Source organism: Gopherus evgoodei, chromosome 15 (assembly GCF_007399415.2).
Source record: "Gopherus evgoodei ecotype Sinaloan lineage chromosome 15, rGopEvg1_v1.p, whole genome shotgun sequence".
Classification (NCBI taxonomy): Eukaryota; Metazoa; Chordata; order Testudines; family Testudinidae; genus Gopherus; species Gopherus evgoodei.
This window is the reverse complement of record NC_044336.1, coordinates 22,763,863-22,777,460: the sequence shown is the minus strand read 5'-3', so window position 1 is coordinate 22,777,460 and position 13,598 is coordinate 22,763,863. Positions and strand designations below refer to the sequence as shown.

General features: G+C 37.0%; 1 protein-coding gene across 2 annotated transcripts in view; it reads right to left on the bottom strand.

Moving 5' to 3' along the window:
- The window catches only part of CEP112 (centrosomal protein 112), a 278,377-nt gene that overhangs the window by 191,329 nt on the left and 73,450 nt on the right, over positions 1–13,598 (bottom strand). For both annotated transcript variants that reach the window (XM_030534468.1, XM_030534469.1), the window contains exons 12-16: positions 13,054–13,197; positions 5,575–5,729; positions 5,112–5,241; positions 3,442–3,534; positions 2,121–2,180 (exon numbers count right to left, since the gene is read on the bottom strand). In XM_030534468.1, coding sequence (XP_030390328.1) covers positions 2,121–2,180; positions 3,442–3,534; positions 5,112–5,241; positions 5,575–5,729; positions 13,054–13,197 — 582 coding nt within the window. The remainder of the gene's footprint in view (positions 1–2,120; positions 2,181–3,441; positions 3,535–5,111; positions 5,242–5,574; positions 5,730–13,053; positions 13,198–13,598) is intronic.

Sequence of the window (13,598 nt, the reverse complement as noted above, 5' to 3'; positions counted from 1 at the left end):
TTATATATGTATAACAGCTGTTACAAGAACTGCTCTTGATAATATTGTATCACGGTTACTACACTGAGCTGCCTGTTTGGAATACAAGCAGATTATTTGTAAAAAGCAGGTGTTTCCTTTACTTGTAAAACCATTTAGCCTAACCGGTTCCTGATTTAGTAGATTAGTATCCTTAATCAAACAGTGACATTTAGGGTTATTATTTATTATTTGTTTGATGTTCAACGATCTTAACAGGGAATAGTCACCATAGATCAATAAAGGTTATTAGATACTGGTATGTATTTAAGTGAACAGATTATACCTCACAATGCACGCTTCCTTTACTCAACAATATGCTATCGTTTTTAGTATTTTATAGGTGAATCAGTCCTCTATTTTATGGGCATATGTAAATAACATGGTTCACATATATTTTTTTGTCTCATCTAAAAGATTTTCACAGTATACAGTTACATCAATGCTTTTGAACATGTGGACACCTGTGCTAATCTCTATCAAAACAAAAGTTTTTCCCATCTTGTTTATCATCACACAGTTATATAATCCATCCTGAAATAAGCTTTATCTTATCTATTTCAAGAGTCAAAGGGCATATTCCCTAAGGGATGAGATGACAATACTCATTCTTGACCTGAAGCTCTCAAGAGATATCACAGAGATAGAAAGGCAAAAGAAAGCTGAACTGAAGAGAGAGTGAAAAATATGAAAACGGTAGGAAGTAATCATTCCAATTCAAATAATAACTCCCATATATGCATATATGCGCACATATATTTTGACGTGGTTCTGCATCAGTTTAGACTTGAATTGTTCTTGTAGCAATGACAATTGTTTTGGTAATCATTAATATTTTTAAAGAAAATTATGTGTGCCATTTTAAAACAAGACTCATTTATTACATACAAATAGCTTCATTAAAATATTATTAAAATTGAAAAGTCAAGCACTCTAAAGTTAGGCCATTCTAGAAATGCCACCCACCCAGTCTCCACCCCCAGCTCCCAATCTCTGTCTCTCTGCCAGCCTCCAATGCCAGTCTTAGCTCTACACCCCCGCATGCCAGTCTGCTCCAACACAGACCCAGGGTCTGATCCACATGCCTCAAAGCTGCAGATTTAACTGAAAGCAACTAACAGAAGTGTTCCTGTCTTTAACACTCAGATAACCCCAAATAAACTCCAAAACCCAAATAAATCCATTTTACCCTCTATAAAGCTTATACAGGGTAAATTCATAAATTGTGTGCCCTCTATAACACTGATCTAGCAAACAATGCATCATTTAGATCCATTGTTTCTTTTGTTATAAGTAAATGAAGAGTAGCTCACGTGTAGCTGTATTTCAATTCATTCCCATCATGAGTTTGTCACTAAAGCTTAAAAAATAAGTCATGCAAGTCCATTACGTAAACTTTTATACATACATTCTGTTATTAAATCACTACATCAGCTGAACACAGGTTTGACTTTAAAGACAAAGTTATTAAAAAAACAAAGTCATGTGGAATAATTAACTCTTGCAATGAACGATTGTTTCATGTCAACACCTTTGATGCTTAAGTATAAAAATTTGTACATATTGGCGAAGTGCTGCAAGATTAAATATGTACTATAAGTGCTAAGCACAATTTAAAAAAAAAATTCTGCTCTCTAAACACTACCTCTGGAAGATTATAGAGCATATGTATGGGTACAGGTAAAATGTACAGTAAGTATTTGTTGGGAAAAATGCTAAAATATCAATAGCAATTTCAAACTCCCTCTGTCTTCTACTAAAGCAATAGCAGAGAGTGAAAAATCACAGTAAGAACAAAAGTAGTACCTAATAGGGCCCTGTCTGCATCCTCTTCACTGGGGTGAATTTCACCCTAAGTGAATTAAATAGCAGGCATTAATATGTTTCGAACCACATACATTATACTTCTGGAAAACATTTTAACAGCTTAATCCTTGTTTAAAAGCTGCTAACTGCTAGACAAGCTTTTAGGTTTCATCAGTTACATACCCCCTTTCTGCCCAATATTCATTTTTTTATGGATTTGTGGATTTAAATCATTAGCTGCTGCCTAAGACATCTGAAAGTGCACATAACATTTTTATTTTTCCTTCAAACACTACCTTTTTTTCATGAATCCGCTCTAAATGAAGTTTTTCCTGTTGAAATTTGTGTTCTTGATCCTGCAAATTGAGGAATTGATTTTTTAATAAGGAATCGCTACTTCTTTAAACAGATTACTATAATTCAAAAGCAGTCTTTACCTAGACAAAACCTGCACATTTTACTAGAGTGCAGTATGGTTTATATCAACCAAAAAGTGTCCAACTTTATTTCGTAATTAAACATTAATCTACAAACAATTTTAATATGTTTTATATTAGTTCTAACAATTACACAGCATTATTACTAATACTTGATTAGTGTGGGGTGTCTCCAGAATACCCACCAGAAGACATAGGTCTCAGGGCTTGTCCATTTAGAGCACAGGAAGCTAATATGCTGAAGATTTACATACTGGCTTGCTGAACAGTAAGTATCTGTGTAGACAAGCCCTTAGTCCCTAGCTTCCCAGACTAAAATAAGATGGGAGGCAATGAAGTTAGATCTTGATGAGTGCAAGAGGGGAGAAAGAATGCTTTCTCCTTGATTTACAACAATTCACTCTATCAAACAAAAAATGTTGAAGGATTCCAAAGACAGTAGTACATAGTCCTCCTGTGCCATCAAAATGCCGGGCCACCCAGAGGATTCAGGGGGTTTGGGGCAGGGCCGGGACTTTGGTGGCGGGTGCCTCTCGGAGGGAAGGACCCGCCACTGAATTGCCACTGAAGAATGAAGCGGCAGCAGTAGAGCAGTCGCGGCTTTTTTTTTTTCCCCTGCCGCTTGCGATGCTTGTACTCACCAGGTGGCACCTGCCGCCGAAAACCCCGAGCGGTTTGCGGGCCCCTATGGGGCCCAGGGCCTGGGCCAAATTGCCGCACTTCCCCCTCCCTCTGGCCGGCCCTGTCAAAATGGCTACCCTTCCCCAAGTAACGACAGAACATAATGAGATGTGGGGAAAAGGAGATACCCAGGGCTCCAACAGGGATGCACTGTAACAATCACGAAACAAGTTTATGCTAACTTTTATAAACTTAGATACTGCTATGAAAGGAAGAGACAGGGATTTCTTTCAACTTTGTACTTCTCTATAATCCATTGATAGACATTTTTGTATCAGTTCAACACACAGGAAAATAAGACAAATAGCCACAAAGTTTCTTTAAAAGCCTTATCCAAAAGAATAAGAAAAATTTCTACTCTGTTAAGTGTAAAGGGATCGGCTCCTCTGATTTCCAAGAGCTCCAAAATATTTCTTAATTTGGCATTCTATTCATACAAATCTTAGGAACAAGTAAAAAGGGCTCTTCATTTTTCCTGAGTGAAAAATTCAGGGCTCACCCTCAGCTGTTGCTGCCTTTGATGTTCTGATTCTTGTAACTGTTGTTTTAATTCAGACACACTCTGTTCTAATTCTTCAATCACATCAGATGCCTGCAGGGATTTAATAGAAGAGTGAATGTTTGTCTTTTAATCTCTATTTGCTCTACAGAAATAAGTTACTCTTTCCCTTTCCAAAGTTGCATCAGAAAAGTAGAAAAAATTATAAATTCGGAAAAGACAATCTTTTTCAACACTAGTCATATGTACTTCATTTCTATTCGTCCATAAGAGTGCAGATGGGACTGTAGTCAAAAATTACAAAACAAAAATAAAAAACAAAACAAACAGGCAGCTGATTTAAGAAAGAACTTTGAAAATAAAATGGATAGTCAGTTATCATTTTCTTATCAGAGATCTTAGCTTTCCAGTAATTCAGACCAAAATGTGGATGCCATGTTTGCTCTAGGTTAACCAATAGTTTAGAATACGCTACAGTTTTTGAAATTTGCTATGTTTTTATAATATATATTTGATGTGAACATGATGTAGGCTAGATAACCTATCACAAAGGCGACTTATAAAAAAAATAATTTCTTACATTTTTGTGCTGATTATTTAAAAGGTTCAGTTCAAAGATGTATGCAACAAAATGTTTCATGAATAAAAACAGGACAATATTTTAATATGTACCTGAAGAAAAATATTTTTCTTCATAACTCTTTTGGTAACAATTTTTCAAACAGGCCTCACCCAACTCTCTAATCTTTTTGTCAAAATTTGCATGTTCAAGTTACATTCATACATCCAAAACAAGAGCTCAGCTAAACGGTTTACCATTTAACTCTCTCAGGAGGAATGTGGCAGTTGTGAAGTATATAACACATAGAGACATCTTGCACAGAATTCTTGCATATTACTGCTCTTTTATGTAATTATAAAATGCACAAAAGAGTACAGATCACATACAAAATAATATGTATCCTAACCACAATGCCCTTTGTTAGTTTATCCTTCCCTTGGGAGTCCCTGGATGGCCATCTGCGCTCAGGGAGGCAGACATGATCTGCTCCCTCATGCAGGCTCTCATATTTCATTACTTCTCCTTCATGGAGTCTTCTTCCCCAGCTTGCCTCCTCTCCTCTTAGCTGTGCTCTTCCTCTCTTTATATGCCGCCCTTTCCAACACCTGGCTTTCTTTGTTCTATATTTTAGTTATTTTCCATTGCTCCTATTTTCCCACCTCCCTGCAGAGGGGTAGGATATAACTAGTTTTCCTAGGCATGAGTCCAACCCAATGTTCCAAGGTGTTTTCACCTGAATAGAGGTCACTGAGTTCTAACAACCCTCCACTGCATATCATCAAGGAGGATGGACACGGTCACACATGCAGGGGTGGAATCCACGTATATATTGAGGCATTCAAAAATTACAGCAATTTCATAACACAACTTCACAATATCAACCAAATTTCAAAAGTTCTACAGACAGATTCCCCCCAAGCCATCACAGCCAGTGAGTAGGTCTTTGATATATTATACATCCTTCGCGTAAAGTCATTCACGTGCCTTAATATTTGCAGGACTGAAGCCTAACAGACCATTTGGAAAGTGTGTCCTCTTATATACGTAATTGGTAGGCAAGCATTTTTATGCCCATTATTCCTGGGAGGTTATATGTCTGTAAACATACCTTAGCTGCTGAGAGAGCATGTTCCTGTTTCATAAAATTTATGTCAATATCATATTTGTTTTGCTGTTGTTGAATATTCTGTTCATAATCTTGTATTATGCGATCCTTCTCTTTCTGAAGGCAGTTGCACCTACAAGTAATAATAAAGGAAAAATAAATGGAAATTGGCTTCAAATTTTATTTGCTTTATGTAATTTTTGAAGCTTCTGCAAAATTCTACACACCCACCTAGTCCTCTCAACTGATAAAATGTAAAATAAAATTGTACAATGTAAAACATATATATTTTTTTCATGATCAACATCCTGGTAAGTGTCGAACAGTGGTTTTTGCACCTGGGTTGGTAAATTTTCATGACAATTTCCTAAGGCTGAATAATTGAGCACTGATTTTCTTGAAGACAGGGAGTGATGTTTAGTTTTGGAATTGCTTTGGTTTAAACTCTGACTAGTTTATTAATTACCTTGATTTCATCTCCTGCAGTTCAGTGCATACTGCTTGGTAGCATTGCTCTAGATCAGTCTTTTCCTGAGATAATTTCTGACGCTGTAAATTACTACTTTCAGCCTCTACAGTCAGCTGCTGGACACGGGCCTCCAGTTCTTTGACCATCTGGTTCTAAAAGAATAGGTCATTGTTAAGAATAAATTAGTGCACACTCCTGTTGTTATTCAACAGCCTAGAGTAACTGCAGTTCTCTGGTGGTCCACAGAAACAAAAGTTATAAAAGCAAAGCTGTCATCAGTCAGGACAGTAAATTCTATAATGTATCAAAGCTTTCAAAATATTCATGTTTCAAACAAAGTAAAAGTGTGACCTCTGCCACTAGACCCAAATTGGAACAATACTCGCACTAGATTTCTATAGAATAAAGTTTTTATAATATGAAGCAAAACAAACAGTTTAAAGAAAAAATTGCTATTAAGGATAATGTATCTTGAGCTACTTCATACCTGTCAGAAACAAACAACATTATGACCAATGACAATATAGACAGCCTTCATGTAAGACAGAGCCCCCCAAAAAAACTTTCAAGACTAATACTAGGAAACATATATATTTTTCTTTATTTATAGTCTCTTTCAAGAACAAACAAGTCAGTTGGTCAGATAAAGCCTTTATAATGTTGTTATGAAATCCAATTTATTTAATTTGTACGTTATATTGGCACCAAATGTTTACTGTAATAAAATACTTATTCAGTTACTAAAATGCTATCATGGCCAATGCCTGTTCCCAATAAATATACTGAGGTACCAAAGAATTGAAGAATTCAGAAGTTGTTCATTATTTGCAGTAAGTCTCTTTTAGTGTCACATCTAAGAGACTGGAAAAATAACATGATATAGCAGCTGATAAAAGACATTTTCCATACATAAAAGACTGTTTCTCTATGTATCTGAGTAAACATGCTCACATATGTGTATGAGATATTTTGAGATATACAGATAAGTGTGGCATGCTATACATTAGGAGGCTATTAAGAGGACTGATGATGATACATTTATTACAATATTCAATAATATTTGACACATTTTTAGTAAGTCTTCATATCAATTTACAAATATTAACAACTACTGTTCACAAATACAAACATCACCCCATGAGGAAGGTGGCATTATCCCCATTTCAAAAATGGGAAGTTGGAAGCACACAGAGAGAGATACTCTGGCTCAAGGGGACATAGCAATCAGGATCAGGCCAAGTACACAGGCATTCCAAATTCCCTGCCTGCTTCCCTCTATGTTTACCTCTCCTTATAACGAATCCTTTTTCAATACATTATAAATGTACACTGAACGTTTTTGTGTTAAACACAATTTCAAAGCATTCAGAACTTAAAATAAAAATATCTAAGAATTCCAAAAAATATATATTTTTTCTCTTCTCCATTCTTTCCTAAAGTAATCTTAGTGTATAAGGAAATGAGAATAGAATTCCTGGGAAGGCAGAGGTGGGAAAATAAGACACAGCTGCCTTTTCAGGATGTTCAAATCAAAGTTATTTTTATATTAACAAAGGTTTGGAGATGGGGGAAGGGAGAGGAAGTGGAAGAATATTTTCACCCTCTGTTTAAGGAAAGTAAAAACTCAAACATCTGTCAACTCCATTCAAGTTTTGTAGTATATTTAAATGTGCCTGGAGACATTTCTGACACACTCATGCAATCAGAATAGCATTACTTAAGCTTTGCAAAACAGTCTAAAATATTTTCTCAAACACACCAAACTTAACCAAACACTTGTGTTGCATTTTGAAAGAGACTCTTTCCAACAATGCAAAGCCAGCTGCAGGGTCTGGTTTGTTTAGACAACAAAGAAAGTCAAGTATATTTTACTTTTAAGTTACAGGATTTGTCATGTAGCTAGTGGAGATTACTATCTTCGTTTTGACAAACAGCAGCTTTCAGACATCCTGTACCCAATAGATTGAATCATAGAATAAAATAAGGAGGATATCCCACTTTGCCAGCTGGGGGAAATTTGGCAAGAAAAAAAGTTATCAACTTAATTGCCAATGAGAAGAGTTATCTTCAAAGATAACTTAAGAGGTCAATTGAGGCACAACAAAGCCAATCCCCTAAGAAATTTGTAGCATGCAATGAAACTGTGTTACAATTAATATGGAATTGCACTGATGGTTGTATATTTTAGAACAAGATACAGTAGTTTCAAATCAGGGTAATATCTTTTATAAATTGCATGAAAACAGTTGGCATTTTTATGATGTACATGTAGTACTAATAAGAGGAGCCATCCTTTATCTAGTCAGTATTTTGGTCAGTATGCTCCTTAATGAAGAGCATATTTAAGAATATGCCTGAATCCTCTGATAGGCTGTTCAATGTACTGTGGGTATTCCCCCCCATAATCCATCAGCTGTTGGATACTCCTCTTGAAATGTGCACTGCACAGTATGGGTCACTAGAGCTCCTGGACTACATGGATGTTGCATCTCGAGGCTGTCCATAGGAAGTCTAATGCAAGATCAGGATCTAAAACAGTTGTCAAAGCAGCAGCTACATCAGCGCTCAGAATCTGGCCCTTTAAGCAAAAGACTATATTAAACTATGTCCAATCAATTGTGAAAGCTTTCGTACTCTAGATTTGTGCACTAATCTAACCACAGTGGGTATTCATTTCATACCCTCTGGGTGGATTTCACTCTCAATTTACAAACGAGTCATCAAGGATCTTCCAAAACTATTGATTTGTTTTGGCTCTTCTTAGGAGTTTTTTCTACAGATCTATAATTTGAAATTACTTTCACCCAACCATAAGGAATTCCCTCTTCTTGCATTTTCACTTAGAAAACATGTCCTTCCCAAAACATTTTTAATGTGACAAACACTAACCAATGTCAGTGGAAAACACTATCACCCAAATGTTTAAAAAGACACAGAAGTGCTAAATCAGAGCCTTCCTCTGGGTCTCTCAATGCATTTTGAATTATCCATTTAAATTACACTGTAAACTTCTCAGAGTAGGGACTGTGAGTTCCTCTGTATCTTAACAAAAGTAAATACAAAAACTCAGTCAATATTAAGCATCAATATTCACCTAAAATATTATTTAAAATGTTAGGAGGTGAAGATGCCTTTTAGCAGCACAGCATATTTCTTACTACAGAATATCACAAATTATGAGATGTAACTATTAAGGGCCTTTTACCATAAATAGTCACAGTCTAGTAAAATATACAGCATGAGTGTTCGGGGGGAGGGAATAATTTAAGGAGCAACACTATGCTTTCAATTCTTCTAAGTGTCTGGTTGTATTACACAGGTGAGATTCAGCTTCTAGGAGAAGACATCACTCTTCAGGACCTCAAGTTGGCTGATTCAGCAAAATTACATACCCCTAAATCCCTCCCCCAAACATTCTTCTCTGAGTTGCACAGATGTAAGTCTGGAATGACTGCTGACTTTGATGATTTAGACCATTAACTCATCTTGCAATTAATCACTTGCATGGTGTGCACACATTCCCAGTCCTCTCTCTTTTTCCCAAATATCCTCCTATATATACACTTACCACAGGACTACTGCTATGGATAATGGTAAAGTAAGGTCTATGGCAGAGATGGCTGAAAATATATGAGTAGTAAAAAAATAAATTTACTACTTATGTAATAAAACTAATGCCAAAAACCCTTTTTCATAAAGCCATAAAGCTTTCATAAATTTTCATAAAGTGTTTCCATAGCTAGTAATCCATTGTTGCTTCAGTGTATTATAATTATCGATGCTAAATCACACACACACTTCATAACCATTGCTATCTGCACTAAAGTATTTTTTTCCAATAAATAAATGTTTGTTTTAGTGGGGGAAACACTTATATTATAACATTGACAAGAGTTATATCATTCAGCCAATTCACTTGTTCACAATAAATGGCACTCCTGACAGTATGAAACGCCATGAAAAATGAAAAAAATCTAAAATAACAAAAAAAGAGAAACTAATTTTCAGTGATAGTCTAGTCTTTCATCTTAAGTCATGCCTTGAACTCTACCTTGTTTAATTATTAAATCAGGAGCTGCTCAGAAAGATCTGTCTGCTTTTGATGGTTCTTAAATTCAATCCTGCTGACAGATTGTGTCCATTTTTCTCCGTATTTACTGTTGCCTATGACAAGGTCTGAATGCTAATTTTTCAATTCAACATTCATTAATGACAGAATAAAGTTTGTTTCACGTTGCCCTTTAGTTCATTCAAACTATCACTTTTCTTTAATGTCTCATCTTGATGACAAAAGTACAAGATACCTCTTTGAAAGGGACTTGTTGATTTTTGCTAACAAATATTTACTTTATAAACTGTGTACAGTAAATACAGTTCACAACTGAGTTTCAAATTATCTGCCTTTTAGTATTTTAATGATACACAGTGCGCTCCCTTGAGGTTTGTAAGCACTTATGTGGAATTCAGAATGAACTCTTTCCTTCTCCAAGTGTGTTAGAACAAATTTAGGTGAGGGTTAGTTGCCCACTGCTTCTTTCCTGGGAGGATTGTCTACCATTGCTAGACTGAGGCCACGTCCAGACTAGATATTAAAATCGATTTTAGATACGCAACTTCAGCTACGGGAATAACGTAGCTGAAGTCGAATTTCTAAAATCGAGGTACTCACCCGTCTGGACGGCGCTGCATCGATGTCCGCGGGTCTCCGTGTCGATTCCGGAACTCCGTTCGCGTTGATGGAGTTCCGGAATCGATGTAAGCGCGCTCGGGGATCGATACATCGCGTCCAGACTAGACGCGATATATCGATCCCCGAGCAATCGATTTTAACCCGCCGATGCCGCGGGTTAGTCTGGACGAGGGCTGAGCAAAGAAAGGTTACCCCAGTGACTGCTGGTCTTCCAATATACTGCCTGTATAATTCCACACTTCTAGGTGGGCATTATCCTTAATGACAAAATGAGTACCCTCTCAAAAGCAGCAACTGTTGCTTCCACACACATGCTCCCCCATGCAGCTGAACATGGGAGCAAGTGGCAGGCTGGATCTTCCAGCACCAGTATTGGCATTTTAACATCTTCAATGGTTATTTTGCAATCTGGAAATAAAGTCCCTGATTGCAGCTTTCTGAACTGACCTATGTTCCTAAAAATGTGTGCATCATGCACCATTCCTGACAATGCCATGCTGATGTTGGTGAAAGGCTCCCTGTGATTCACCAGTGCTTGCAACACCACTGAAAAATATCCCTTTCAGTTTATGTACTCTTTGGCAAGGTGGTCTAGTGCCAAGATAGGGATACGCGTGCCATCTATTGTCCCATCGCAGTTAGGGCACCCCACCACAGCAAAACCATCCACTATGTACTGAATGTTGCTTCTCCACTGTCAGAGCAAGTATCATTTTAGTGCTGCTGTGCTTCAGGGCTGGGGAAAGCACTGCACCAAGTTCCTGGAATGTGCTCTTCCACATTCAAAAGTTCAGCAGCCGCTGCTCATTATCCCAAAGCTGCATAACGATGAGATCGCACCAGGCAGTGCTTGTTTCCTGGGATCAGAAATGGTCCTTCACCATGTTCAACTGCTGCGCGGCTGTCAGCAGCAACCGAGCACTGTTTTGTTCTATGGCTTGCATCAGAGCTGCTTGAATGACATCACAATGTTCTGTGCAGCAGCTCCTGTCTCACCTCTGGAAATACTGCAGGATAAGGCGCGAGGTGTTTGTAATGCTCACAAGAGTGCACAGCTGAGCGACATCTATGCTTCTCAGGCTATGACATACATGTGCTGAAGCCAAACTTTCAAAAAAAGGTGTGAAAAATCATGGGTTGTTTGCCATTGATATCATGGGAGAGGAAGGGAGGAAACTGCATCATGGGAGGTTGATGCCATGGTCCCATCCTCTCCCCATGACAATATTTTGGTCTCATGAGGCATTGCAAGCCCATCCCAAAACCCCATGTGGCTAGCTGAACTGTGGAATATCTACCCACAGTGTAACAATGTAATGTGCTGGGCATCAGTGCAAGCATTGCTAGGGAGGATGCACTCCACCAACACAATGTGTGGGGCGTGGACACACCCATCTGACTTAATTACTGCAGTGGCTGAATGTCAACTTAAATTATATCAACTTAACTTTGTAGTGTAGACATGCCCTTAGAAGTACCCACTTACATCTCCTAGCGTATTCATGAGGTAGCCGCATTAATGGATTTCAGTGAGTTTCGCCCAGGCTTTAAACTGAAAAGATTATAACTGTGATTGTGGAGCTCTAAAGATGAGCAATTACAGGGAGATGTGTGATGACTTCTGGAATACCTACCTTTAAAAAGGATCCTGCTATTTCTACACTCTCTGCATTATATGGACTCATTATGCTAACTGAAAAAAAAGGTAATGTCAAAACGGAAGCTTTTCATTTAATATTTGTTTGTTCTAGTGGAATAATTCTTAAAAACACTCTTAAGAATCACACATACAAAATCCCTGACATAAAGCACTAACAAAATGACTTGAACACATTATGCATTATCAAAAAACAACAACAGATTATCGTTATGCTTATATGACAACAGGAGTAGCTGAGCAAAATGATAACTCTCAAGACTTTCATAAACAAAGTGTCAACCACCTTTTTTGGGCGTAAACTAATTGAACTGGAAAATAAAGGAAAAGTTCAGCTTCATGAACAGGGAGAAGCAATAGATAGAAGGAGAAATGGTGAGAAAGTAAAATTAATAATAGGAAACATTTTCATAAAGTATTTACAGTATGTACTCAGTCTTTTTTCCCAGTTAAAGAAAAGAAAGTTGGTTGCTTACTGTAATGAAAGGGCACTCTCAATCACATTCCTCAAAAATGAATAACTTCAATTAACAACCTCCATCACAGAAAATACAGTTGTTATTAGTCTCAGCAGATAAACCAAGGACTAAATAAAGATGGAGACTGAATCATCTTCATTCCTAAAGATTATCCCCCCTCCAGATCAAAGGCACATTAATGGTTAAGTCTGAAGAATTTTGCACTGGAACTGTCCACACTGCACTGGATTGTAGCTTCCAGTGCTACCAATCCAGCATCTTTCAGAAACCCTAGAATTCACCATTTTACTTTTGTTAAAAGAAGCAGGGAAGTGAGATTCAAACATCTCTAATCTGACTCTGTTGAAAAAAATAACTGCCTAGACATTTGAAATGAAATAGTGTTACTTCTACTATCTCTTTGATGAAGCAATGTCATAGCATTGCAGCATGATAGTGTAATACTGTCAAAAATGTTTTTCAGCCCCACAGTCTTCATGCACACTTTTGTGGAGGAACAAAATAAAAGTAATTCTTATCTGAACTCCTTTCCCAATACTTTCTGATACACCATGTCATAAGAAAAATGAGCATTCCAAAATGCACAGGTGCATGAAACCTAAACATCGCAATTCATATTTGTGGTCATGATCTGGATATAAAAAACTTACAGTTGCCTTTGTCTGTGCCAAGTACTCTGTCTCCATTTTACTAAGACGTGCATTTGTGTCCTCAAGCAGTTCTTGGATATTTTCTGTGTGTTTCTTCTGAAGATCAAATTTTTCCTTTTCCATTTCTGCCACAGCATTATGGAGCTATATTTAAAAAAAATATCACCAGACTATTCAGTGACTTATAAAACTGTATAGCTGACGTTTCTGACCTTTAGAATAAAAACCTTATCATTTCCCCCCTTATTAATACATAATAAGGTTTTCTGTATCACTGCTCCTGAACTAAAAAGGAAAGACTCTTAAATATGTATACACCAACCAATTTATATTTACCTTTCACAGAACATTGAAAATATATTTGTAGTTTTTGCCTTTAATTTTGTTGCTCTTGTATTCATTTTAATATTGAAATTGAACCACTTACTAATGTACAAACTTTATACATTTTTTACTGTACAAATAATTTGCTCTCCACAACTACTTTCCTTCTTCTAACAGTACGTCTCAAAATGCAGGAGACTGGGGACCCTGGAAACAAAAAC